Genomic DNA, 27,528 nt, shown 5'->3' on the forward strand with positions numbered 1-27,528 from the left:
CTGAAACGGATGTGGATACTATTAAGATTACGGAATATACATTGTATGTGGTCGGCAAAAGGGCGGGATGGACCGTTTCGAATTCTACAACCAGTGAAAGTTGCTGAAACAATCGCTGCGTTAGAATTTCTTTTGTTATTGAATTACAGGATGAAATAAAGCACCTTGTGCAGCAGTGCAGTGTAGCGAAAGCGATATCCTTTTCCTAGCTTTCTGCTATTGCAGCTGGCTTGCCTTTAGAACTGCCCAAATCTTCCCTCCTCCTGCCTGTACACTGAAGCTTTTCTTCCACCAAGACCCCTTTGCGTCTTAGTTTTAGAATAGAACGTGATGGTGCGCAGTAACTGGATACAGCTCGCTACCGACGCGGATTCAAGCAGAATGATGTGGGTATCGAAGAAGATTTGTGCCTTAAAGGGAATTTCGAACGCCTATTGTTTCGGCCTACTTTTTATTTTCTCGGGCGGTGAAAAAGAACCATTTCCTGTTTGGCGCAGATCAGTAAGCGAGGTACGGCCTGATGAAGGGCCTGTTGTAGGGTTCCAATCAGAAATTCGCGTATGACCTGATGAGATGGATCATTTGCTTCGATACCGACCGAGGTGTGGTAAGGGCACTGTATTGTTCGTACGATGTTTGCTTTAAAGTAGGGAAAATCGTCCATTTAAAAAAAAGCCATTAGCGATTTGGGAGAATACCGAATCCGTTAGAAATTCACTTGCTGACAGTTCGGCAGGTGCAAATATGCAGGCGATTTCCTATTTTTCATTCTCTAGGGGTTGTTTTAGAAAGATTCAAGTCAAATAATATGCAAGGGCTAAATTGGAAAGCATTCTTGTCATTCCTAAAAGATTGTTTAAAGGAGTATTCCGATGCCCGATTGTTATGTTTGGCAAATCCCGTTTCCCGACGGCACCACCATCCGGGTGTTCCCGGCGTAATCTTTTTCAATCCCGATAGTCATTTTCGGGCAATCCAAGCGTCCCAAAAAGACCCCATCCCCCCTTTGAAAGTGCAGCAGTGTGAAAACGCATTGGCACTTAACATTTCAGTCCCGAGCTATCACTTAAATATGCTGACGACAGATGCACTGGATCATATTTCAAGCCGATTCAAACCAAAGCAACGAGGACGGACATAAGCGCATGATACTGATATCAAAACGTAAGGAACTAGGTTAGATTTCGAGCCATTTCAAATCAGCGCAACTAGGAGAGACACAAGCGTATGATACTGATATAAAAACGTAATGAATGTTGACTTACCTGTGACTAAGTGAGTCACGAGCATGATGATGGCAAACGCCAAGAAGACATTAAGCATGAAGCGGCACATCCGGCTTCTTTTGGTGAAATGGGGTGTAACCCTGGGTTGTTAATATAGTAACTGGGTGTTTATCTGCGAAATAGAGTAACATTCACGTGAAAATTACGTGAGCACGTTGTGGTACCGGTAACGTAAAAATGCTTTCTTCGGTGACGAAAAATGTCGTTCAATTTTGTCACGGGATCAGTAGGAATATACATATTGCTCCTTCATGTCCCTGGTGAGGCGTCCGATTCTCGGGAATTCCTTGAGGTATGAGGTTCCATGTTCAACTCAGTTTGTTGGAGAGATTACGGTATCAATGCGCAGTCTTTGCCAAAAAACATAGAGACCACATTGGGAAGTAACTTCCGCGGTAGCAACCAGTAGCAATTCGGGCACGAAATTCGGGAAACATTTTCGAGATGAAAATATTGGTTGAGGAGACTTACCTTTACGTTGAATCTTGTTAGAATGGTATGCCTATCCCCAGTGTCGGATGCTCATTTATAGGAGGGAAATTGCCTGCACCTCACTTCAAGTTCCCCACTTGAGGCAGCATATCTTATTTGTACTCTACATACTCTGTACTATTAGATCGCATTCACTCCGGGCACGGTATCGTTCCCAGGTTTGCAAACGCACGATGGGGATGTATTGTCGTTGGAAGTTTTGTAAATGTCATCCTAGGTACCAGATTTGCTTCGCTATCAGTCGAAAGGTTGGCAAATTTCTGGTTTAGTTAATTGACCCGACGGCGCTGAATCGTCACGCGGAGTTTTAAGGTACATGGTGCACCCATCACTTTCGCAGTTGTGGATGGCGTGGATGGTGTGGGTCCCCCTACCCAGAGGATTAGTACTGACAAAAATTTGCCTGAGAGCACATTGCAGGTTGGAATGGTGGGCGGTCGAGACTCAGAGCACTGAGCAGAGGTCAGAGCCATGAGCTAGAGGAAATAGAGATTTTTCAGCAAAAATAAAACACCATTAGAGGTTTTTTCTCCAAAACCATGAGGGCGTTTTGATTTCACCCAAAAACGTCTACAGGGTACATATATTTGTGTTGGCCAAAATAGCTCGAATAGCTTTATTTATAAGAGTGCATAATGTCAAACATTGCAGGTGGTATCCAGTTGAGATTAAGCTTGGCCTACATTACCCTACGGTTCTCTATCGCTAGGTCAGTCATGGACTGCCTTCCCTGTGGATAACGTAACACTTTTTACCCTGGGAAAGAGCTGATTCTGGTATTGCACTTTAGAAGCAAAAGGAAGACTGAGACTGGACGATTTCTTGATGACCTCTGAAATAAGGATTTGTTGTTCTCCATATTTCAGTGTTTCCATACAATAGACAGCGAGAGAAACCATGATTTTTCATTAGGAGTCAACAGAGAAAAACATGTCAATCTGTTTTTCAGAGGGAAAACACACAGAAACCTAAACGCTCAAAATCGTCTCAGCGGCTCGGCCCACCTGTTCTTGAAGTGGAGTCATTCTCACATTCTGGAATATTCAAGTGGACGACGCTGTACAACGGTCGATTTTACTGGGCCAGTGTGCTACCCGCATGCATTGAGAGTATATTTCGCACAAAATATGATAATGGGAAGTTTGATGAATGTTTCTCTTAGTTTTAGGATTTGGTGAGTGGGGTAAGTACATGTAGTATGCATAAACTATTTTGGTATCAAAATATTTTTCTGGTAACCAGGTAGGATTTGACAGAACGGAGCATCGATCGAAAAGAGCTTTCAATTCAAGTTGAATTTCAGCTGTGATTGAATTGAAATTGATATTACATGTAAGATGTGGATCTCTGTTCGAGCATTGAGACCTCCATGTAAAACCTAAACATCCATCCCCAATACTCGGCCAAAGGGCCTCAGGCTTGGGTCTACATTTTTCTACCGAGACCCACCATTGCGGTGTTAGTTCATTATATTTACATAATGCGCTTGGTAAACTGAAATTCGATATAATCCTACGAGATAATCCGCAAACTTGGCTGCATAAATGAATCTGTAGAGAACCATACCAAGACCAAAGAGAAATCGTCTAATCCAGAACCTAGCAGTGCCTCTCGGATATACAGGCTGGTTTCGTTGAAGGTGTTGATCAAACTAGGAGATTTCGCTAATTCCGATCGTCATAGCAACTACCTCTATGAACAATCGATCACAATCATCAAACACGCAATGTGAGGCTTGGATAAAAATGAATATTGATATAATTTATGATCATCATATCAGGCTTCTACTTCACTCATATTTGTCTCTTAATTGACAGAACACAGGCTGAGCCGCAAAAACCAAAGGACGCTGCCATATTGGGCCAGAAGCGGACTGTGACAAAGGGAAACGATTCCTGTCCATGTACTTTACATTGCTCAGGGATAGTATCAAAGGATGGATTGCGGAAGTTGCTCCGGCGGTACACACTTCATTGACTCTGCATGAACTGAAATTTGAGGACAATAGTGATAAAAGGCCGTGTTCCCCTTCCAGGGCAGAAATCCCAGATAACTAACCCGAGGGGTTGCTATAATTTTCTGAGAATAAAAACCGTTTTACTACGCACGAATTGATAGGAATAACACGTAAACTGACTCGAAGAAGGTTTGTTTATGATATAAACAAGGAGTGTAAACGGATTCAGGTATGTATGCACAATATGTTGTTTGTGACTTATCGTTGATGTCAATTGGAAAGAAAAAATGAGGTTGATGTTGATGAGAGAAATCAATTCGGACCTAGTTTATACTTCTTGGCTCAATTTTCTTTCTGCTTCGCGACTACATGTACAATGTACTCAAATTCTGGGGAGTCTCCGGGCCATTCCAGGCAAAGCATTCTTCAATAACCAGAGAGAATTTGTGAGAATATTTTGTTTCCGAAGATTCCTAAATAGCAGATTTTTGGGGAGAAAGACTAGCAGTCGCAATATTTTTACTACAAATAATTCCAGTCACACTGTTATACTAAACTAGTTTCAGTTAAACTTAAACTTGAAGGCCGCATCAAATCGCTATACAAAGGACATGTTGCCTCGGCAGCAATACTGTATACACACTTTCAGCTGACAAAAATCTAATTATAAGTTGATCGGCGTTCTTGCTCTATACTGGTAGATTAAGAGGATCTAATCGTGCATGAAATATTAAATCCATCGCCTTCGGCCTCTGACGCCATGGTAACGCAACTTGCTTTATTCACACAAAGTTTCAAGACTGCGGCACTCATATCCTATGTGATATGCCATTTCAAAGAAAATGAGCAACATTTCCCGAGTGGAATTTCAAGCAAATGTTGAACTCAATAATATCAGCGCTTTACTCAGAACAATGTGCCCAATAAATCTACTACTGCTCTCTTCAAGTTTTATGTTGCTTGGGGTACTTATCCTTAGTGAGGATCCTGAATGAGGATTAATTTCATTCAAAATTTCATCAGTTGCATTTTTTTGGGTCACCCTGTATAGTAAAAAAATATTTTTGGTGTGGCAGTACCAGTATGTAGTTAAATGGAATGCTTTTTTGTGGAAAAATTGCAATATTGACATTGAACTCTAGCTGAAAAGCGAGAGATTTTCGCGACAGAAACTCGAAAACAGTCACTAATTTGTGAACTGATTGTTTAATTCGTCTATTCTAAAACCAATCAATTGTGTCTGCCATTTGCAAATATCATATCATGAATGATAAAAAATATTCCGATATCGCTGGTGAATTTTACATCCAACACAGGCAGCGCTGCGCGGGTAAACATCGTTGCCATCGTAACCATAATGCCAGCCCTGGCTCGAGCCCATATTGGCGCGACTATAAAGTACCTATAAGTACACCTAACTGATACTTTATTTTTTACAACTTACGAGTATCACATATGTAGGAAGAGTACCAAGTTCTAATCCCAAAGGCGACGAATACAACATCCTGTTGATCATGAAGCCTACATGTAGTTCGTCATTTCATGTACATACGTATACTAAGTATGCGTAAATATTTGTATTTTCAGGACTAATGAATAATCTTTTTAGCAAAATAACAGATAATATTTCTTGTTTTCCTTTATTTCAACATGAAGTATGTTATTTTTTGTCTGCAGGATGATGAAGATGCTTCAGTTCGTCTGGGTAACTTTGCTGACGTTAACATTCTCGATTCTTTTCCTCTACATTTATCTGGAAAGCAAAATCAGCATCAGCATCAAGTTTACAGTATGGTCCAAGGAATCCGTGTTCGACTCCATTTTTAAAACGATTGAATTAAAGGATCCAAAACCCGTCATGAACATTCAGAAATTCCAACGCAAGAAACTTACTAAAACGACACAAATGCCTTCGACGTCCACAACAATGGCGTCAACGACAAGAGCGCAAAATGTGGTGACGTCGACCGCAAAACATGTGACAACAACACAGCAATATTTTTCAACTTCTCAGAAATTAGTCACGACTTCACCTAAATCTGAGACGACTTCACAGAATTCAGCGACGTCGGCGAATCCGGTTCGAACCACGAAAACACCGACACTTTCCAAGCAAGCGAAACTCGTCGTTTCAAAAAAAATTTCGAAAAAGGATAAACACATTTTAATGGATTTGTTGCGGGAGTTTATCGTATTAGCCGACACTTTGAATTTGACGTACTTCATACAAGGTGGTACACTGCTGGGCTCCTGGAGACACCATGGTATGATTCCATGGGATGACGACATTGACTTGCTTGTAAACGAGACACAAAAACCTCAACTTTTAGCAGCAATAAAAAAACTGGAACCGCATTACGTAGGCTCCGACACAAAAACTGTCATCAAATTCTACTCGAACGAATCAAGGACTGTCCCTCGACTAAAATGGGGTTGGCCATTCATTGATATATGCTTTTTCAAAGACAACAGAATAGTTCTCTGGGACACTAGCATTAATTTTGTTTCCGGCGCCAAATTCGCTCTGAAGAAAATCTTACCGCTACACAAACGACCATTTGAGACATTCGAAATATATGCTCCGCGCGATCCACTGTACATGATAGAGAAAATGTATAAGAATACGAAATCCCATTGTACAACGTGGCATCACAGCAACATGGCCGTGTCTACTAGCGGAATAACATCTCATAGTATCGCATGTGAAAGGTTAAAATATGTTGTGCCCTTTGTTCATCGGCACTATCTCAATGGCACAATGGAAGAGCAGCTTAGATTGGGGTCAAAAGTCGTCCATACAAAGTACGTTTTGGAAGAGAGAAGCAGTTTGTGTAGACCCTACGACTTGAAACGGATTTAGAAATGAACACACGCATCGAGTCGGGATTATCTATACATCAGTTACGACCTGCAATGAAACTCGTGTGTCGGGGTGGTATTTCATTGCTACCGTCATCCAAGATGTCTTCGCAGTGATAATGAAATATGTAATTATGTAGATATATGCTAGGACGTGATTTATCTTATATCGAGCGATTGTCAAGTCTTAATCTCTTACCTTTGGCCTACCGCCGTGAAATTTTAGACCTGCTTTTTTTGTATAATTGTCTTATTCAGAAATTCACGGTACATGCTGATGAGTAGGAAGAACAAAGAAATGCGAAGCATTGATTTCACGTGTATGTATTTTTAGTTCTATGTACATTTGCAAACCGTGTTGCTGCATATTTTACAATTCATATCCATGTACCGGCAACAATACATTTCCTCCTAAAATAATGCACAAAGGCACATATGGGACTTTGCGTGCATCGGAAAAGATACACTCACACTGCTGACGATTATTATGATTTAACATAATAAGACGATTGCATACGATGTACGAATTAAAAGGTTAACCAGTTGAGGGCAGTTATCTTGAACTCCTAAAACAGTTAGCACTTCTTGAAAATAAAGTGAATGCCAATTTCAAGGGTGAGAATTCGTTTTCTGGAAAACAAAGAACTGACTACAACCATTGTAATTGGCATTCCGTTCGTTTTGAAATAGTTCTAATTGCTTCAGAAGTTCAAGCTCCAGCCAACATGTTGGTGCATCTTGTGGTCAACTCTTAAGATGACCATTGATAACCGTGCCTTCACAACATTATTTTATATCAAATGGGTAAAGCAAAATTACTTGGAAATTGTATTTTGAAAATTTCGTACGCACTTTGATAATCTTTATCGTAGGGACTGCACGATATCGTTGCTTAACAATTTTTAATAGCACTATTCGTCTCTCAGCATTTTCACGGACCTACTTGTAAATTAAGGTCTGTGGTATTTTACGAGAAAAATTGTCATCTTTATTGTAGTACTAATGATAATAATGACGCTGTTGTCGCGTATGGGGAATTGTAAACGAATGATAAATATACTAACTATACATTCAAAAGGAATATTTACAATCATAAACATGTACATGTAATTACATTGTTCACTCTATATTGTATACTACATATAGTTATATAGCAGTATATCTCGAACACTGCTGACAATGTAATACTGTATTGTCTGTATCAGAAATGGTCAACCCATTCTGTGTTACATATTTGCATATGTACATGGCTAGCGTTCAACATACTTATAGCGGCACTTATGCAAGAGATGAGGGGGCCATTCCTTTAGTGAAACTGTTAATGCCTTGCTCTATGGGCCCAGTTTACTGCTGAATAAAAATGGATTGAAACAAAAAAAAATATTTGCTCATATAGAAGATAACATCATTTCCAGTTTTCCCATGGTAAATTTAAAATTGGTGTACAATAAATAAAATGAAAATGTGAATGTAATCAACACCAAATCAAATTTTAGCGCACCATGTCTCGTGCTTATTTTATCCTCTATAACTTCCTGGACGGTTCCCCAGACCCTCCAGCTTGGGGTGGCGCAAGCCCCCCAGCGGCTCCTGTCGCTGAATCCCGCCTCTCATCATGACCTTCACCTTCCGTGGAAGCTGCTCCCGATGTTTCAGAACCGGTGCTGCCACTCTTTGCGAAGCGTCGGTTTTGGAATTCAATCTGGAAGTTTCTGAGCTTGGAAGTGTCGAAGATTCCGGCTCTTCGTTTCTTCACCATTGGGTCGGCTAGATTGAGCCAGCGATGATCTAGAGCTTCCTCTATTGTTAACCGGTCCCTGCAAATAGGAAAACCACATTGCAGAATATTCGGCGGGTGACACAAAATCGATTGCGAGAGATTATCTGCTAACAGATTTTGTCGAAAACCGGTTCTGCGAAAGCAAACAAATGTTTAACATTAGATACCTCGGACTTCTCTTGATGATGTGATACATAAATCTGAGGGCGTCCTTGGTGATATTGTCATGGAGATGGTGCGCGTCGTATCTAAGGCGAGAGATGTTCGAGATGGTATCTTGCTCCTTTTCGCCCAGGAACGGTGATTCTCCACTCAATCTGAAATATGAATGTTATCGCAATCAAAAACAATAAATCCCAACATTTTCGAAATAAGGATTTGATTTTGAGAATTAATCATATGATACACTGTATGATATATGTACTTACAAGACAAACGTGACGACCCCGACGCTCCATACATCAGCAGGACAGCCTATCATCTCATTGCTAAGCATTTCAGGGGCTGAAAAGCAGAAATAGAAATCACGTATACGTATCATTTGAATGAAAAGGCGAGGTTCTTGTTTTCTTCACTACGTGGCTTCAGACTAATCTAGTTATCCTAGACGTCTCGGTGGCAAAACCTTTGCAAAGCAATAATCTTTTAACAGACCCATTTTGGGAATAAATTGACTGTAGCCGCCAATGATCTATTGCAGCGACATACCGAAAAATTCTGTCATTCCTTCCGTCTTTCCAAAGGATTCTCCATCCTCATGCGTGATGTTGCGCGCGCAGCTGAAGTCTACAATCTTGATATCATGTCGCCGTCTGCTGATCATCATGATGTTGCTTGGCTCAATGTTCAAGTGGACGATGCCATAGTTGTGGAGGAACTGCCAATGCAATTATAAAACACCATATATATTATTATATTTATTATTATTATTATTACGGTATTGTGACATTGATTCCAAAGGGCGAGGGCGAATAATAAATCTCAAGCGAATAATAACGCGCATGAAAATTTGACAAGCGATAATCCGTGGTCCTACAGTGTGGAAAAAAGCAACATGGCTGTAACTGTGGAAATGGCGCGGATGGTGTGTGAAGTCAATTTGGATTTTGTCAATCCCACCTGTAAAGCGTCGAGGAGCTGTCTGATGACGTGACAAACTGTCTCCTCCGTGTACTTGTTCTTGAAGCATAAGCCTCTGATAAGTTCCTCCCCACTGAGAGGCTCGAGGATCAGAGTGACCTTATTGGCTGTCTGGTAGGCCTCAAAGAGCTGGCATATCCTCTCTTGTCGTAGACCTGGAACGAGAAGAATGGGTATGACAGTAATGGTGTCCTGGAGAACTAGCGCTATCCGATTATCCAATGACAGATTCTCATGCACGCATAAGACCAAGGGAATCTAAAAAAAACGATCGCTGAATATAATCTAATTTGACAGACTTTCGGTATTGGCTGTCGTCTATAAAACACATATGTAAAAACCTGTATACTTTATGATTTGTATTTCGTACTCTGACATTTGCATTTGTAAGCTTTTCGAAAGAGTGCCAACTCATATGGATGTACGACGAAGCACGGAGCACAAAAGTCTTCAATTCCTATTCGATGGAACAAAAAGTATTTGAGATGATCGTGAATCTGCCTTGACAACACTAGTACTAGGCATCAACGAAATCAACGTGAATTGCCATCGTAAAGTACACGTGCATGGACCCTTGCCGGCCTTTGCCTTTCATGCCTGATTGACAAAAATGGTACCTTTGAGAATATTGTATTCCCGCAGGGCATCTTCAGATCTCTTCAGTCTGATCTTTGCAATGTATTCCTTGCCAAGGTTCCTGTCACTGCACTTCACGACAGTAGCATGCTCACCCCTGAAATGGCAAAAATAAAACAAACATCAGCATAATCAGGTTTATAATCAAAATATATTGCATCGTTCTCATTTTACGACATATACATGTAGGATAACTGACATAAGTAAAAATTTGAAAAAAACACCCGGACTTGTCAGTCCTTTTCTCTTTCAATTCTAAAATTCGCCTCAGACATTCTGTCATGGTCAGAACTGTCACAGTAATGTAAAGCCTTGTGAGTATCATGCGGATACTACAAACATCTCACTTACGACCATATCTGAGCACCAAATGTATAGAACTTCTCGGGATCTCCCTCTTGAAGAATAATGTCAGTTTCCAAGCCCTCTTTCTTCGGCTCCATGACTTCATACATGGACGATCTTCGGCTGACATCGGGAGATTCCGGCTCCGAGTCTTCGGCCTCATCTCGGGATCGGAGGAGCACTCTTCGAGTCTCCGTGTCTATGGGAATGGGTTCCGCACCTAAGACGAAAAATACATCAGACATATTGAGCTTGCTTAGTTTCTTACAACAACGTGTAAACCCATTATGACTGGGTACTGGTAAGAGTGTAGCTCCTGCTTCACTGACTTTGATCAGGACGGCCCAGAGTGGTTCTCATAGCATAGCAATGGAAGAAAATGGAATCCTCACCCTCGTGTTTCGTCCTGATCTCAATGGATCCAAAGCTGTAAGGACTGGTACCGAACTTGTTCACGCAGTTGGCGCGGAAGCGGTAGACGGAGTCTGGTTCCAGGCCCTGAATAAGCGCGCACTCGTTGATGGTGTGTGTTCCCAGCGTCCATTCTCGCGCACCTGATAGAAGGAAGGTTAGAAAATGAGACTAAAGGCATACGACCCCCTCCCCAAATATTTTACTACATGACCTACGGTAAACGGGTTGGCCCAGTCACAATCAAAATAGAGTTTTTATTAATGAATTGATTTGTTGTTTTTCTACATAGCGGATATCGCGCCACAATGCCTATAAAGAATAGATCGAATCTTTTATTACAATATTTCCTCTTCTTGAAAATAATGGGATTGTATGGACTGCGCTATACCTGCTTTCCTGTAGTCCAGCCTATACGACAGGATGTGACCATTGCCATCGGTCTTTGGTTCCTCCCACATGACGAAAACTTCATGCGACGACACTGCGGTGACGACGGGGCGGCCTGGACGGGTCGGATGATCTGGAAGTGGGAAAAATGCGATGACCAATGCAGTAAAAGTACATTTCAATACTTGACTTGCCAATCTCAGCTCGACGCCGAACTGCAGCGCCACTCGCGGACAAAGATAGAACAACTCGACATTTTTTTCACCGGTTTTCTTGCTGCACATGCGTACCAGCGTCATCTTTTGTTGATTTCCGCTGGTACGCATGCGCAGCGAGAAAACCGGTGAAAAAAATGTCGAGTTGTTCTATCTTTGTCCGCGAGTGGCGCTGCAGTTCGGCGTCGAGCTGAGTTTGGCAAGTCAAGTATTGCAAATCGAGGAGTAAAAAGAGATAGCGTTATCCCCCTGCAGTGTGATGGTTATTTGTTTTCTGCCGTTCTGTGTAAATGAACCTTCCTCATCCAGAATTCCTCCTCAAGCAGAACAGAAACTTTAGTGTGAACGTGCATGCGTAGGGGGATCGGGAAAGAACCAGCAACTTAGCAGTGATTCTAGTCTTTGTAGACATGATTTCTACGCCTACGTTTCTTTCCACACGAAGAAAAAACACGACGGAAAACTCCTGCCCCTCAACTAGAGTAGCCCAGATTTACTCCAGTTTTGCAACCTACCTCCAATAGCCAGCCTAGCCTTGGTTACGATCCTCCCCAGTGGGTTCCTTGCTGTGCACTTATAAATGCCGCCATCAGTGGGCAAAGTATTTATCACAGTCAAGGAGGCTCTGCCGGTGTGGTGGTCGTAGCTCGTCCTCAACCTGTGGCCATCCCAGAGCGGCTCCTCGTTTCGGTACCAGTGGATGGATGGCGCTGGGTTGCCGTGAACCTGGCATGACACGGTGATGTTTTGTCCGACATTAAAGCCCTTGTCGTGGAGGTTCTCTTTAAATACCAGAGGTTCGCCTCCTGAAAAAGGTTTCTTTCAATAATGACGTCGCAACAAGATCGTTAATTTTCGAATGTCTTTGGGTCGCTTATATAGGTTTTGTCAGACCGATGTTGTTTGTGACTGACTGAAGGTGGGAAGGATCTGTCCATGATACGAAATCTCGAAAACCATGAGGGTTTTTAAATTTTACCGGAAAAACTTGACGGGGTGCATATTTGTGTTGGCCGAAATACCTCGATAGCTTTTTGAAAAGCTCTAAAACCTTTATTTCCATGAGTGTATATCACTTACAGATGACGATTTAGTACGGAACTGGTTACAGTTACTATGGCCAGAATCACGCGCTAGGTCATTGATACCGCATCGAAATAAAGGAAACACACTCACTCACTCTTGCAACTTGACACTGACTTCTATGTCATCTCTGCCACACAAATGAAACACAAGCAAATGTTCAATTTGTAAAACATACATGTTAATCAGTCATTTATTATTCTATTCTCCACCGCAATCTTTCTCTTTTATTATATAGTGCCGGTGTAACATCTGTGGTTGTTTCCCATGTGTCAGTGTTTCCAAACAATAGGCAGCTAGAGAGACCACGACTTTTCAATAGGGGGGATACACAGAAAAACTTGTCAATCTATTTTTGAGCGTTCCCAAACAATGAGGGGAAACACTCAAAAACAGAAACACTCAAAAACAGAAACACTCAAAAACATTACACCGGGTTCTGATTACTAGCATTTTAAAAAATATCATTGTCATCTGCCTTTTTCTCTTATTCGTGAAACAATGACTATCACCATCGATATCTGTCACCGGTCACGCAAGACTCAGGTCATAATTATTACTAGTAACTCGTTATCCGACAGTTCATTTTGTTTTTGATAGATCCCATGGAATAATAAGGACAATAATTGAACCAACAACTGCAAAAAAACATCCGAAGAGCAAGCCAATAATAAATCCCCGGATGTATGGGACCGCATCAAGGAAGTTCTTCTCCCGATTAGAAAGATACAGCCGTTTATCTTGTTTGACCTTGAGAAGGTCATCCAGGGGGTCAGGGTGAACGCGAGGGGGCGCGTCGACTGATTTCGCAGACCCAGCGGATATTCGGCGAAGACGGTCTAAGTTCTCCCTACTTATGTTCCCGACACTCCATGACATACTTCGCCTGTTCAATCTAGTTTTTGCTGGTTGCGTATGCTCATGATGCTCATTAGGTGGCGCCTTCGGTTGAAACATGGGCGGGAACATGCTCAGTCTGCGCCGGATTCCACTCATTTTCGTGGAATGAGAGTTTTCTTTTTCCTCCGAATCAGAATCCGAAAACCCAAATATAGATTTCGTAACGGACAACAAACCCCGCACAGGAGATCGCGACCGCGGAATAGGAACTTTTGGCGCTGGTAGCTTAATTTTGATCTTTCGTTTCTTTTTTATCACAATTTTCGACTCCCCCTCCACCTGAATTACGTTGGTTACATCGGGTTCTTGTAATACTTCTGTCCCGTCTGGCAGAGTTGAGAACATAGAACAAGGTCTATCATCACCGTCTACTTGACTTGGCCCGTCCCCGTTAGCCCCACCCAAAACTATTGTCGGGATAGATTGCCTGTGTCTATTAATAAACATGGGATTGTACGGTAACAACTCCTCTAGGACTTCGTCAATTATCTTTTCGCCATTTTCTTGATACCACGCGTCTCGCCGACACTCCACAAGATTAGGCAAATCTGACTGAGCAATTGGCTTAAAAGATATATCAGGCACATCTAAGGTATTTTGTTTTGAGTGCGATGTAACATGATCTCCAAAGCCCTTATCAATATTGCCCGCATGACGGAGTCGAATCGGCACGTCAAGTGATACGGTATCATCGCTAGAAACTCTAGAATATCCTTCCAGTTTTAACTTCACTCGCTCTTTTGTTTCACGATTGTCGTCGTCATGCGCATGCTCTGACTCCGCACTGTCCTCCTCATCCTCAGATATTGTACGGAGTTGCCTTCGCAGTCGACCTTGACCTGGAACGTGTAGGAGGTCACTGACTTCTCTGTCAGTGTCATCGGATTGCATGAGATTCATTCTATTGCATTTAACTCAGCGCAATGTTCCTTTAATGGGTCATCGGTATATTAGTACGACTAGAATGATTTGTGTCTATGTCTAAGGAAAGGGCAGGAGCCATGCAAATTTAAATGTACTTTCCATAGGAAAAAGGGCAGCGTCTATGAAGGACAACCTTTAGTTTTCACACCCAGAAGACAGATAACACACTACAGATAGCTACGTCACAGTCATGCAGTACGACTCGTTCCTTCGAGTCTGTTGAGAATAATCCTATCATGCAGCTAACACATACATATCATTTAGGAGGTACCGTAATACCGCCCAAATATGGCTAAGGCCGCTTTGACGTACTATCGTCTTCGTAACTGTTGCTTCAGATAACTTTGTTGTTCAGTTCTCGTAAATCCGCTTAGAGGTCTTCACACCCCACCAGAAGACTACAATCCATGCAGGAACTACCTCATCTATGGTGCGCACGCATGCAGGAACTATCTACTGTGTGCGCACGCATGCATACCTGTCATGGCGGTCTTCTCACCAGCTATTTTAGATTTTCTGATTTTCTTCGGTTTTTGTCGATCAGATCGTGACCTCTTATAAATGTACGCCTCCACCGCTGCGAATTTTTCATCCAGTTCAGTTCTGTGTAATTTCTCTTTTAATTCCTTCAGTTTCGATTCGTCATGATGATGGCAGTGGGTGTGTGCGCCAGGATGGTAATGCCCCGCCCAGTCTTCCATAGGACATTCTCCCTCATCGTCCAAATCAAAATCGAAGTCGCCAGAATCGAACGATGACGTGTTATCGTCCGATGGCGCGATGGAACTGGCACGTGACGTCCCTGGAGTCAACACAATCCCGCAAGCCAATGGCGGGAGTAAGCCTTGTGGTCCACCGATAGACGGTGATATTGGTGAAAATGGTGCCCTGTCCTTTGAGATATCCGCGTCCCCAGGTAGCATAATCCTGGGCACGTCTTGTAGAATGCTTGTTATTGGACGCTGGTAGACAATAGTACGGACAAGGTTCAGTTGGCGCTGGAAAGAAAAAGGCGTCAAATTTAAAGTATTGTGGGAAAATTTGTTAGTAAAAAATATCGTTCGTCTTTTTTATCTCCAAAATGTCACCGGGACCCAATTTTAATGGAAGGGAGGTAAACCGATTCGATCTCTTATATTACAGCCACAAAGGCATAATGCCTAGGTATCAGATGAAAAACGTCCTCTGCCCCCCCCCCCCCCCCAACATTGGTATCATCTAAACCGTTGATACAGAATTAAAATCAAATTCTTAAATGTACACATAACAACAAGTTTCGGACTAGAAAAATCGATTGAAACATTTTCGCATTATTAGAACATTTAAACAGATGGGGCCAACCGGTGAGACATACAAATCAATGGTCTGTTTTAGTTCCTTTGGATTCTCTATTACGTTAAAGCGTTCGTGTTAATTGCATTTGGTTGTATATATAGGTAGCATAAAATGACAATGTGTCCTAGATTTGTTCTGAATAAAAATATTAGTTGCCTACTCCCAGGAACTTACCAAGTTCCAACCAGTATAGCATATTAAACTTCATGAACACACACAAACTGTATCATTACAGCCGATATAAACACAAATATGTCCTTCGAGTGGCAATCTGCAATCCCATTAAGACCTCTCTGCATTGTGATTTCAATGATATATGAAATTCATAATTGGATTCAAGTAAGTATTATTTTGTTTACCTCAAACTTTCGTCTTGTTGAGTAGATCTTGAGCCTGTCTACGGGCAGCCGGAGTCCCTGGCCGCGATGGTCTGCCAAGCGGATGAACGGGTGGTTCAGGCAGTCCGAAGCTGTCGGGCGACCACTGAATAGTATAAGAAGAAGGAAAAGTACGGTAAATATTTAGCGTTAAACCGGCGCTACTGATATCAAAACTGGTATAACTACATCTGTATGATGCTTTATAGCTCCAGTCTATAATCTACTTTAACAAAAGAAGATGAATGCGCAAAGATATCCTCGGGATAGGACTTGTATCAAACCCGAACTAGATGAAAATATACTTGCCTTGAATCTAACGTATACCATGTATCATGTTCACATCAGTACAGCCCTCCACTACAGCTGGCAGCGTACAACTGCAAGCATTGGTGCTAATGATTTGATGGACTGTGCATGAAACCAGTATGCAGCTGTTAGGCCTATTTCATAAGGCCTATTCAATTCCACCTATAAGGCATGAACGATATGCTGGTTCCCCCTGACGATTAGTCACACTTTTAATTAATATAATAATCAATAATTTAGATTAAGGTCGTCCTTGGAGTAATCAGGTCTCTGATATCTAATTACCCTGAGGGCAGGCGTAAGGTTGTCCCTTTAAAGGAGGACTATAGGCAGGAGGAGAGGGACTAATTCAGCCATCTTCAAGTGAATAGTACACATAGTAAGGGCCCTTGGTCATGTCAGACTTAGCACTAAATACATCACTCGTACAAGGGTGAATCATTTTGACCTACTGTAAGATGTATATACCCCTATATGCGGCGTTGTGTAACTTTATCTTGCCTGCCTGGCTGCTGCCTACATTGAACTATAAGATACTAGGAGCGAATATTAAGTTACCGTGGGTCAATATCCAACAAAGAAGCAATGAAGTTCTTCGCAACATCTGTTATATCATCGAAAGCCTGGTTTTTAAACGACCATCGGCACTCCCTGACGTTGGTCAATGTCTGACGGTCGTTACTGTCATGGAATGGTGAGATGCCACTTAAACTGGAAAAGACAGAGACAAATGTTAAAGATATTGTATTTCCAGCTACTTGTCAAAGAAATTACTGGGAGGTTCCTATATATCGTTTTCACAAGTCTGATTTTGATCTGTTGTTTCGGGCATTTCGCATGCACAGTTCCGTTAGCTGGATGGCAGATTCAATTATGCTTCCAGCTGCTGCGAATCCCCGCGCACAGGTGGGATGGACGTTATGTAATGTGTTTTCAGAAAGCTACGTGGCATTTATTCAGCTATGGCTATCGGGAAAAGAGATGGTCCTCTGATAACTGCAGAAGTGCCTTGGGCAGTGAAATATGCTTAAAACTTTACTTACAGAATGTATGTGAGTACTCCGATATGCCAGCAATCTGTAGCGAAGGTGACAGGTTCGCCCTTCACTACCTCCGGCGCCACAAACTCTGGTGTGCCATAGTTGATCCTCGTCTCCCGTTCGTGATATGTCTTTCTCGCACAGCCGAAGTCGATCAATTTGATGTCTGTTGAACCGTGCTTCGTGAAGTACAAGTTTTCAGGCTGGAAATAAACAGTATACGACCTTTAGAGAATATAATTGACGGCCACAGCGTTATCTGTAATCATGACCCCTACAGTTGCCAATGCAGAACAGACAAAAACAAGTATCATCCACACATAAAAAGAAAAAGAATTTTCAACATCAATCCATGTTACTACAGCCAATGCATCGAAAATGCGAACGTTTAGGTAATGGTAACCTGAAGCCTCAGGCCATCACGTTTTAGACCATCTTCAGCCCCCCATAAAGTGTTGACATGGCCCAAATTCAATAACAGGAAATTTTGGAGGGTATGGAGAGGCGGAGAGTGGTATTTCACCCAAACAATACACCTTCAAATCATAGACGGAATAGAACTGAATGTAACTATTGATCCAATTTTGCGGTGTAACACACAAAAACGAAATAACTTTGATGTTGAGACAAAATTCGAAGATTTTACAGCCGGATGCACTCAAGGTCTTTCAACTAAATGAGACCAATCCATTTTATCAAAATAGCCAATGAACAGATTAATGGTCGTGCCCCCGGAAAACTATTCCTCATTTCTATCATCCAAATGCCACACTCCTTTCGAATGAAGATACTCCACTGCCGCGAGAAGTTTGAGATAAAGATGCATTTCATTCCTTCCTTAATATACAAATACATGTACAACATTCCTTTCGAAAGTAGATGCCAAGTCCTCTACTGCCTCTATAAGCTAAGATGTTTGAAATAAAAAATGATTTTCCATTCCTTACCTTAATATCTAAATGCAACACTCCTTTCGAATGTATATACTCGACTGCCTCTAAAAGTTGTTTGATATAAAATGCTATGTCATTCTCCGTTATGGAATCTAATTCCGTCAAGTGGTCGAGAAGTTCTGGGCCGGTAATGCTGTAGTCGGGTTAAGGAGTACAGTCATATTATAATTCCCATTTGTTTTAGGCCTAGTTGGTTCGGTCTGTGCGATGATATATTCTATAGCTTAATTTCATAAACATGATAAAATCTTACAAATAATTTTGTATTCATGTATGACCTAATAATGTGTTAACGGCAAGTTAGATTGTATAAAAGACATACCATGTAATACAATCGAACCAGCATGCACTTGAAACAGGTCTTATGAATCATCTGGGTCAGCCTACTCCTTCAAAATACAGTATGTCCTTGAGAATGGGATTCGATCAGTTACACGCAGTGTTTTCCGCTCACTCCATGCGTTGGCCACAAACTAAACATTGCTCGTCAGCCGAATTTAGTTAGAAGAACAAAAACAAATGCTTTGCTTTCAAATTCAAATTTGCAAGGGATACAGTTCCAGGACCAACACCAACTTCTTATTCGACTCAAATGCATCATGCAGCAACTCGATGTGCGGGTGAGACAACTCGGCCATGGCGTCAAATTCCTGCTTCAAGTCATTCCTGTGGTCTTTGTCTCTGGCCCGCAGGAACTTGGCCGCGAACACGTTGTGAGTGCACTTCTCGATGACCCTTCGGACCACGCCGCAGCTGCCGCGGCCGATCTCTTCAAGGACATGGTAGACGTCGGATACGTTGGACAGCTTGATTTCTATATCAACAAGTGGTGGTTTTTCTGAAAATATATGGTGTCAAGGTGATGTTGATATTTGGAAAGTTTAGCCAGAGTTCCACTTCCGCAGTGTTTAGGAAAGCAAACCTAGCAATGAAATTACGCCGAAAGCCGCCACAGATTTCTTGTTAAACGGCTGTATCGTAATGAGGCCTTGCAGAGGGGAAATTATATTTCAATCAAATAGCAATCTGTACAAAAATAGGTATTAGTAAATGTTGCTTGTGAAATTGCTTTACATTTTTTATTCATAATTTGTTTCTCGAACGGAGGCAGAGTAAAATTTGTGTGAACTTTTGTTTCGGTGGATGTTGATGACTGATGATTGATTGTACACGTCAATGTAGTCCTGCACAACAACACAAGTCAGTATATATTTGTTATTTTGTTTATTTTCAAACTCACCTTCGATATGTAAAGATGCTGTACAATGCACCTTCCCAGCAATGTTCTCAGCCACACATATAAACATTCCCTCATCACGACTGATAGCGCCATCTATATCCAGCGACCAGTAATCATATTCAGTATGCTTGACCTTCACCCTGGCCGAATGGGCCAATGGGTGCCAATCTTTGAAGAACTTGACCTCTGGGTAGGGTAAACCGTCCACACGGCATTCCATCCTTCCGGCAGTCCAGACCCGAAGGTTCAGATCTTTCAGGGGTTCAAGAAAAACCGGTGGATCTGAAAGAAAATAATTCAATATTTCTTGGGTTCATCACGATATTAATTGTGTAACTGTGCAACACATTTACTTCGAAGAGGTAGTTAACCTATTAGATCTGTGTACATTGAATAATTAGTACAGTCGACATCAGGAACATGCAGTTAGGTTACACAAGGTGGCACGATACTCTTCAGGAAAAACGCCTATGCATTTGATTAATATCTTTCTTTACATTCGGAGATCTAATTAACTCTGATATAGAGGCAAAATCCGTTAAAAACCTATCTTCTCAAAAATAGCCCCAACAAGAGCGGCATATTCATGTGCCTATATTGAAACTTTCGCTTGAAATGACTTGCAATCTGAACGCCCACACAGCAAGATAGATAAGGATAGATTTAACTATGTGATTATGGAGAGAAACAACGTACCTGCGAGCTCCAGCCTGATGTACCTGGTAGCAGTTCCTTCTGTGTTCTCGGCGAATATCTTGTACGTACCCACATCTGACTTTTGCATAGCGTCGATCTCAAGCGTACACAGGCCATTGGCTGTGACGTAAACGTTGAATCTTCCACCTAAAATAACAACATTGTGATAAAAATACGCGTTGACAGTCATGAAAACATCATCTACTTGAGTCTTTACCTGCTCAGCAAGTAAAGACTTTGAATCTCAAAGTCATATTTTAAATCTCGTATAGTCAGGTTTTAAATCTCGAACTTTTGAATTTCGAATTTCGGAGCCTTCGGGTTTTCGTAGACCTTTGACAAAATATCACCCACCTAATTCAAGTTTCTCGCCATCTTTGTACCACATGAGTTTTGGTTCAGGATAACCCGAGATGGTACACGAGATCTTAACCGGCTGCTCCTTCACACCGTATACAGTGTCGTCGTAGTCGCCTACGAATTCCGGCGCAGCATCTATAAAAAGCAGAACACGCAGATTGACAACAGGGGTCGCAAAGGAAAAACCACCCTTCTGCAAATAAGGTCGTCGAGCTTTCGAAAAACCTGATAAAAATGCAAATATGTACCCTTAAACGGTTTTCGCGGTGCGCGTAGTACATACGTCGACTTTATAAAGATGAGGCGTCACAGAAATCTTGCCCAATTACCTTGCATTATACAATACGTTAAAAACATATCTTAAAGTTTAACTTACGCCCTCTGTGAAAACCAGGACCGAGATATTTCCTCGTGTAGGCAGGAGAAGCTGATCCACGCCCAGTATCTGAAAGGCACAACGACATCACAGTATGGGACCGATTAACGTTCTCAGATAATCTCTTTTCTCTTCCTCTACTTTCCTAAGGATGACTCCTGTCTCAAAACGAGTTGTTTTTCTTTACGGGAGGTAATTCAATTTGCCGTTTTATCACAAAACATGACCACAACTTTCTCGCAAAGCGGAAAAGAGAATTTTAGAAAATTAAACCAATTCTGATAAACTTTTTGCTCGAGTCACTCGTTCATATACAATATCAAACATATTTACGGTCGAAGTCTTATTTAGATGGATTCGCCAAGAAGCACCATCAAACCAGGTCATTTTAGCTCCTACACGAAACTCGTCCGCTGACTGTTAAAGCTTTACGCACCTGCTTTCCTATACTTCATAACCGGCAACGAGGGATCACTCACGCCGTACTCATTCTGTGCCCTGACTCGGTACAAATAGTCTCTATCGGGAAGCAGATCCTTGATAACGTAGGACGTGTCCCTGATGTCTCCGGCAAGTTTTCTCCACTCATTGCCCGATTGGTCCCTGACTTCGATGATGTAGGTATAAGGCTTTGCCTGGTACCGTGAGAGGCTTGTAGGAAGGCGTGGAGCCCTCCAGGAGATCTTAGCAGTGTCCGGCCCAAGCTCTAGTAGGAATGGTTTCTCAAGGATAGCCTCTGGCAAAGCTGAAAATAGAATAAAACACTACTACATGTACAAAATGTATAACAGAAGCTAAGATATGAACTTTTTCTATTCAAATTTCCATACTCTATCAGGAGCTGTCTCGACTTCAACTTACAGAGTAATTGCTTCTTTGTTTCAATGGAACCATTACAGACATAGCGCCGTTGTTCTCTGGGTGTTATTCTCATACGCCGCAATGTTCCTAGTTGACAACTTACCGAATCTCTTAGGTAGTGTAGCATGTCTGGAAGGATCACTAATCCCGTACTCATTCTGAGCCCGAACTCTGAAGCTATACTCATGCTCCGGGCTCACGTCCTTCATGAGGACAGACGTCTCGGGATGTCCTTTCACCATCGGCCTCCAGACTGTGCTCTTGCCCTCCCGCATCTCGAGGATGTAGGTTACCTTCGTTCCCGGCACAGATGGGGGTGGGCGTACGGCATTCCACGACACGCGCACAGTCTCTATCGAGACCTCTGTTATTTCTGGGCAGTCTGGTGGTGTTCTTGGGATGTAATCAGCTGAAATGACGTAATATCTATGTAGGAATGTCGAAGTATCATAGAATATCAAAAAAGTAGTAGCAACAGACAGTGAACTCGTGGTGATCAATTGACCGGTGTTAGGTCGGTAAAAGAGCATATAAACGTGTCTGGTTGGACATGCCTGAGCTTGAGTACGAAACAACGAATCAGATGGGATCCGATACTGGTATTCGGATATTAGAGAGTTTTCGCAAACTCCCCGATATGTCAACGCGAATGCCTATCCCATTGTTTGACATCGAGAGGTCGAACAAAGGGATAGGCATTAACGTTGGCGTTTCGGGGGATTTGCGACTGCTCTCTATCGTAACATACTACAAAGGCACACACTAATTCTACTGGGGCCTAAACTATTTCACACACAACTTACAGGCCCATTTCGTTGGGAGAGATACAACAGGAGATGGTTCACTGACACCGTATTCATTAGCAACCCTCACTCTAAATCCATATCCCAAGTCTGGCCTCAGACCAGAGACGGTGTAGTTCGGGTCCTTGATATCCTTAGCTATGGGGCGCCAGTCTGAGCCCAGCCCGTCCCGGACCTCGATGATGTAAGACATGGGGATGTTAGCCAGATGAGCGGGTTGGTAGGGTGGCGGCCAGGTTAGCTGAACGGCATCGGGACCGACTAGAGTCTTGCGTGGATGGTTCAGGATGGGCTCAGGAATGCATTTGGCTAGAAATGAACCAGGAATGACATTGAACTAAAACTGACGTAAACTGGATGTACCAAGATCAGTATTGATGCGGTGTCTGTGATAAAGCAATATAGAATATAAATGCAAAAAGTAACATAGACAACAGCAGAGGAGCATACCAACAGTACTCTACCGATACCATCCTAACCGAATACGAGTTTACAACATGGAACTAGAAGCTTCACCACAATATTGACAGAGTTAGCTTACAGAGATTCGATGTCATGTACGCGATAGGTTTGTCGAGATGATAATGTATAAGATGTTACAGAGAAGCAGGTCGTTGAAGCAGAGATTATCTGGAAAGGGACAATGGAGCAAGCTGCAGTAAAGTAAGGAACAAATATCAAATTTCGTTTTAGTCATGGGAAAGAAAGGAAACGTTTCGGTGGCGATGGGAACGCCATCACAACATTTGCGAGTGCTTCCATCCCGTTATTCATAGATAGGTCAATCTGAATGAGAAAACCAAGCCAAGACCAGCATGAAGTCTAGGGCATCAGTGGAAGAGATTCCCGAGAAACATCCCCTCAGCCAGTGAAGTAACTTACAACTTTTCCGGTTGACTGTGCAAGGTGGCGTGGGTTCACTCAGCCCGTATTCGTTCTGAGCCAACACACGAAACATGTAGTCCTGTTTCGGCATGAGGTCAGTCATCCTGTGCGACACATCTGGGACTTTGGTATACAACTTCCGCCATTCCGTATCCGGTGGCTCGCGCACTTCTATGGTGTAGGTGATTTCGGAAGCTGCAGCCTCAGCTGGGATGTGTGCCGGTTTCCACGAAAGCAGAATTGTATCTGGTCCCATCTCACGTGGATATGGCTTTTCTCTCGGCATCACGGGGGCGTACGATTCTGTACGGAAAAAGACAACAATAACAACATAAGGTCGGCAGTGACCTTTCGATAATTCATTAGAGGTTGTGCTCTACAGATGTTTAGCCGTATTATTGTAATAGAAGATTAAATTGAAAAGACAGTTTTATTTCACTAACCTGGTCCTTGACGAAGGGACACAGCTGGCGACGGATCACTCTCTCCATAGTCGTTCTCCACGATAACGCGATACATGTAGTCCGTCTCTGGCTTCAGATTCTCAATAATGTAGTTGGTATCGTGAATTCCTGTCGTGACCATCTGCCACCGGAGGCTGGGGGATTCCCGGACTTCAAGCGTGTAGTCTTGAGGAGACTGCGGTTCTCTTGGAATCACCCACGAGAGTTTGTACCTGCCATCGCCCAGTTCTGTTATGACTGGCTTTTCAACTATGGCGTCTGGTTTGGAGCCATCTAGAAGGAAATATTTTGTAAAATCTGACGAAAGTGTTTGGTTAGTATTGTTCTACTGAAAAAGACATTTCGTGAATGATGTTTGTTGTTTAAAAACTGATGAGCACCTACCCAGGTTCTGATGATGAGCCATGACTGCCGGAGAAGGCTCACTCTTCCCATGCTCATTCACCACTACGACACGGTACATGTTATCCCTGCCAGCCACGAGGTCCTCAATATCCAACCTGGTATCCTCGAGGTCAGTTGCGATGACACGCCAGTCTCCACCAGCAGGGTTCTTCTCCTCCACGACGTACGTAAGTGGAGTATTGGTCCTGCGTAGTGGAGGATACCAGGAGAGTTGGATGGCGGCTGGTCCAATGTCAGTGACGGTTGGTTTTTCTCTGATCGGCTCTGGCATGTTCGAATCTGAAAGTATTCAGTACAATAAATAAGCGTCAACGCTATTTCGTCATTTCTATGACTCTTTGGTTATGAAATTTCTACTGTCTATAATACTTTTCCAGCATTCAGACGCATCCCATTCTTATGACATACATATCATACAATAAATACTATAAAGGGTTGAAAAAGGGCACGACTAGAAACCTTGGCAGTCCGGTAATTTAAGTTGATCCTACATTCTTCCTTGATCCCTCATGTTGTGGACAAACCCAGAGCCAACAGTATAGCTTGACATCGAAAGCAAACTTACAAGCCTTCCTCCTAACAGTGACAATAGGGGACGGCGGACTCGTGCCAAAACTATTCTTGACGAAGACGCGATACACTAACTCAACATCAGGTGCCACCTCGTGGAGATTATGGTAAGTGTCAGGAACAGCATTAGCAATCTGCTTCCAGTCTCCACTGAGCATACGCTGTTCGATGACATAGGTGACCTGGGTTGGGTCGTTTGACTTATTCGGTAACCATGACAGTTGTACGGCGTCTGGACCGAGTTCCGAGAATGATGGAGTTATGAGGATACCCGCTGGTGGTTTACCTGAAATATTACCATTATAATTTTTATCATGAGGTCACATTTTATGGAATATAAGCTGTGCAATTTTCGAATCCCCTGTGGGTTGAAGGGACACATTCGAACAAGTCGACTGTTGTGGCCCACCGAAACAGTTCCCGTGATTACTAAAGAATTTTGTCAGTTTATCAGTCATTACTGACACCATTTAAGTCAGTTTGGCATTTCCCTGTGTAAACCATGGAGTAAAGGTTTTGAATTCTAAAATTTATGCACTGTGACAATGGATAAGTTTTTACAAGAACGAAGCTCTCCTACCTCGAGAACCATCCCTGTTCAGTGTAGCAATCGGATAAGGGTCTGCCCTCCCAAACTCATTCTCAGGCACCACCTTGAAGTCATAATCCTTGTTGGGATCCAAACCCTCCGCTACATGTTTCACATCCTTTACACCAGCGGCGACCTCTTTCCACGACGATGTCATCGCTTCACGCTGTTCTATCACGTAGGTCACAGGGCAGGTGATATTAGATGGATTTTCAGCTGGGCGCCATGTAAGTTCTGCTCCGTCGTCGCCTACTGCTTTCACCAATGGTTTGGCGAGTTTGACATGTTGAGGGACAAGATTGCCTGGAGTGAAACACAGGAAAACTTTACATCAAAGTCTTTCGACTTGATACGCAATTTCAGTACACGTAGTCGCCTAATTAAATGTTCTCACATTAGTCGAAAGTTAGTGAGGTGAAATTGGATCAGTAACGAGGAAGGTAGATCACAGACCCACTATGGACGACCAGACATATTCTACACTCACCTCCCTTTCGCCTAGCTGTGACTGGCGGCGACGAATCAGCAGCACCGTACTTCGTCCTAGCGATAACCCTGTACATGTAGTCCTTTTCTGGTTTCAAGTCCTTTGCAGTATATTCACAACCTTTGACCCCCTTGCCAACATTTGCCCAATCGTAGCTCGGGTACTCGCATTGCTCGACATCGTACACGATTGGCATGTCGGGACAGCCGACAGGCATGCGTGATGGCTTCCAAGTGATATCAACTGATGATTTACTTGGTAGCGAGTAGTTTGGTTTTCGGACTTCCTCTGGGGTGTATTGGGCTGTAGAAGGAATCGAAGTGATGACCATTCTCAATGTATGTCAGTAAACTTTTAAAAAACTAATGCATTAGCAGTCTGGGGATGGTGTCCACATCTCTACATAGAAAACTGGTAGTATAAGGAACGTCTCAACAGTATGACTCGATACTTGCACTTTGAATTTGGTAACGATGTATGCTTTGTGGCATCTAAAACCTTTAAAGCCATTCTAGAAATCAAAAGCAAAGGGCTTGCGATTCGTCATGCAAATATATCTGTTTGACGCATTCTTAGGCACGTCAGGTAGACTGGCTTTCTTCTCCGAAAACATAAATTTACCAACCCAACGACTCGCTCCGACTTACCATCTCTCTTCGGTAGTGTCAAGGGCATAGTGGGCTCACTCACTCCGTACTCATTCTCTGCCAGTATACGGAAGGAGAAGCTTTTACTTGGGTCAAGATCTTGAATGGCTACCTTTGTCTTCTTCACGTTCTTGACAAGGGTTTCCCAGTCTGGGGTTGGCGGTTCTCTGAAGTTATTGTGACGATATGTAAGAAATTAAGAATTGTAAGAATTACATAAAGTCAGTGTCGTTTTTCCTCTGTTTTTATGATAAACATGATTATACGATTATATGCGATCAATCTGTTATCAACATGAAATAGGTCAATAACTCAACCACACATTTACCGTAAATGCAACCATGTAGTATAAAATGCTTTGGCGCCGTACCTCATTTCAATCACATAGGTGATGGGGACATCCTCCATGCCTTTCATATTGGTCGCAGGTTCCCACGATAATCCAACTGTTTCGGGACCAACCTCTGTGTATTTCGGTTTTGAAAAAGGCATTTCAGGTGGCCCTATGATAAAAAAATCAACATGTTAATTGTTCCGAGAAAGAGCTGGTCGCCTTCGGTGTTAGTTCGAGCAAGAAAAGGTATCTAACCCTATCAAAGGTGCTTCTCTCCCTATCTAAAAATTTGGTTCGGGCAAAAATAATTTTTTCTTGTTTTTATGCATAATTGATTGTAGAAGCATCGAACCAGTTTATTTGAGCAACACGCCACAGT

The 27,528-nt window shown here is 42.5% G+C and overlaps 1 protein-coding gene across 5 annotated transcripts in view; it reads right to left on the reverse strand.

Moving 5' to 3' along the window:
* Positions 1-6,902: 6,902 nt before the first annotated feature.
* Positions 6,903-27,528, reverse strand: part of LOC135499521 (twitchin-like) — a 69,265-nt gene continuing 48,639 nt past the window's right edge. For 3 of the 5 annotated variants that reach the window (XM_064790328.1, XM_064790327.1, XM_064790323.1), the window contains 31 exons: positions 27,186-27,318; positions 26,816-26,982; positions 26,169-26,471; positions 25,673-25,984; positions 25,088-25,378; positions 24,502-24,801; positions 24,097-24,390; positions 23,651-23,956; positions 22,769-23,077; positions 22,069-22,374; positions 21,541-21,849; positions 21,105-21,173; positions 20,723-20,863; positions 20,369-20,515; positions 19,673-19,954; positions 18,988-19,270; positions 18,427-18,565; positions 17,483-17,682; positions 16,998-17,150; positions 16,113-16,236; positions 14,897-15,416; positions 12,027-12,317; positions 11,298-11,429; positions 10,888-11,049; positions 10,502-10,715; positions 10,132-10,247; positions 9,494-9,669; positions 9,083-9,251; positions 8,803-8,878; positions 8,542-8,691; positions 6,903-8,411 (listed from right to left, as the gene is read on the reverse strand). In XM_064790328.1, the coding sequence (XP_064646398.1) occupies positions 8,120-8,411; positions 8,542-8,691; positions 8,803-8,878; positions 9,083-9,251; positions 9,494-9,669; positions 10,132-10,247; positions 10,502-10,715; positions 10,888-11,049; positions 11,298-11,429; positions 12,027-12,317; positions 14,897-15,416; positions 16,113-16,236; positions 16,998-17,150; positions 17,483-17,682; positions 18,427-18,565; positions 18,988-19,270; positions 19,673-19,954; positions 20,369-20,515; positions 20,723-20,863; positions 21,105-21,173; positions 21,541-21,849; positions 22,069-22,374; positions 22,769-23,077; positions 23,651-23,956; positions 24,097-24,390; positions 24,502-24,801; positions 25,088-25,378; positions 25,673-25,984; positions 26,169-26,471; positions 26,816-26,982; positions 27,186-27,318 (6,866 nt within the window). In that variant the 3' untranslated portion in view covers positions 6,903-8,119. The remainder of the gene's footprint in view (positions 8,412-8,541; positions 8,692-8,802; positions 8,879-9,082; positions 9,252-9,493; positions 9,670-10,131; positions 10,248-10,501; positions 10,716-10,887; positions 11,050-11,297; positions 11,430-12,026; positions 12,318-14,896; positions 15,417-16,112; positions 16,237-16,997; positions 17,151-17,482; positions 17,683-18,426; positions 18,566-18,987; positions 19,271-19,672; positions 19,955-20,368; positions 20,516-20,722; positions 20,864-21,104; positions 21,174-21,540; positions 21,850-22,068; positions 22,375-22,768; positions 23,078-23,650; positions 23,957-24,096; positions 24,391-24,501; positions 24,802-25,087; positions 25,379-25,672; positions 25,985-26,168; positions 26,472-26,815; positions 26,983-27,185; positions 27,319-27,528) is intronic. The other 2 variants (XM_064790324.1, XM_064790326.1) reach the window with 2 other exon arrangements.

The sequence above is a fragment of the Lineus longissimus genome, chromosome 15 (assembly GCF_910592395.1).
Source record: "Lineus longissimus chromosome 15, tnLinLong1.2, whole genome shotgun sequence".
In the NCBI taxonomy this organism is placed as follows: Eukaryota; Metazoa; Nemertea; class Pilidiophora; order Heteronemertea; family Lineidae; genus Lineus; species Lineus longissimus.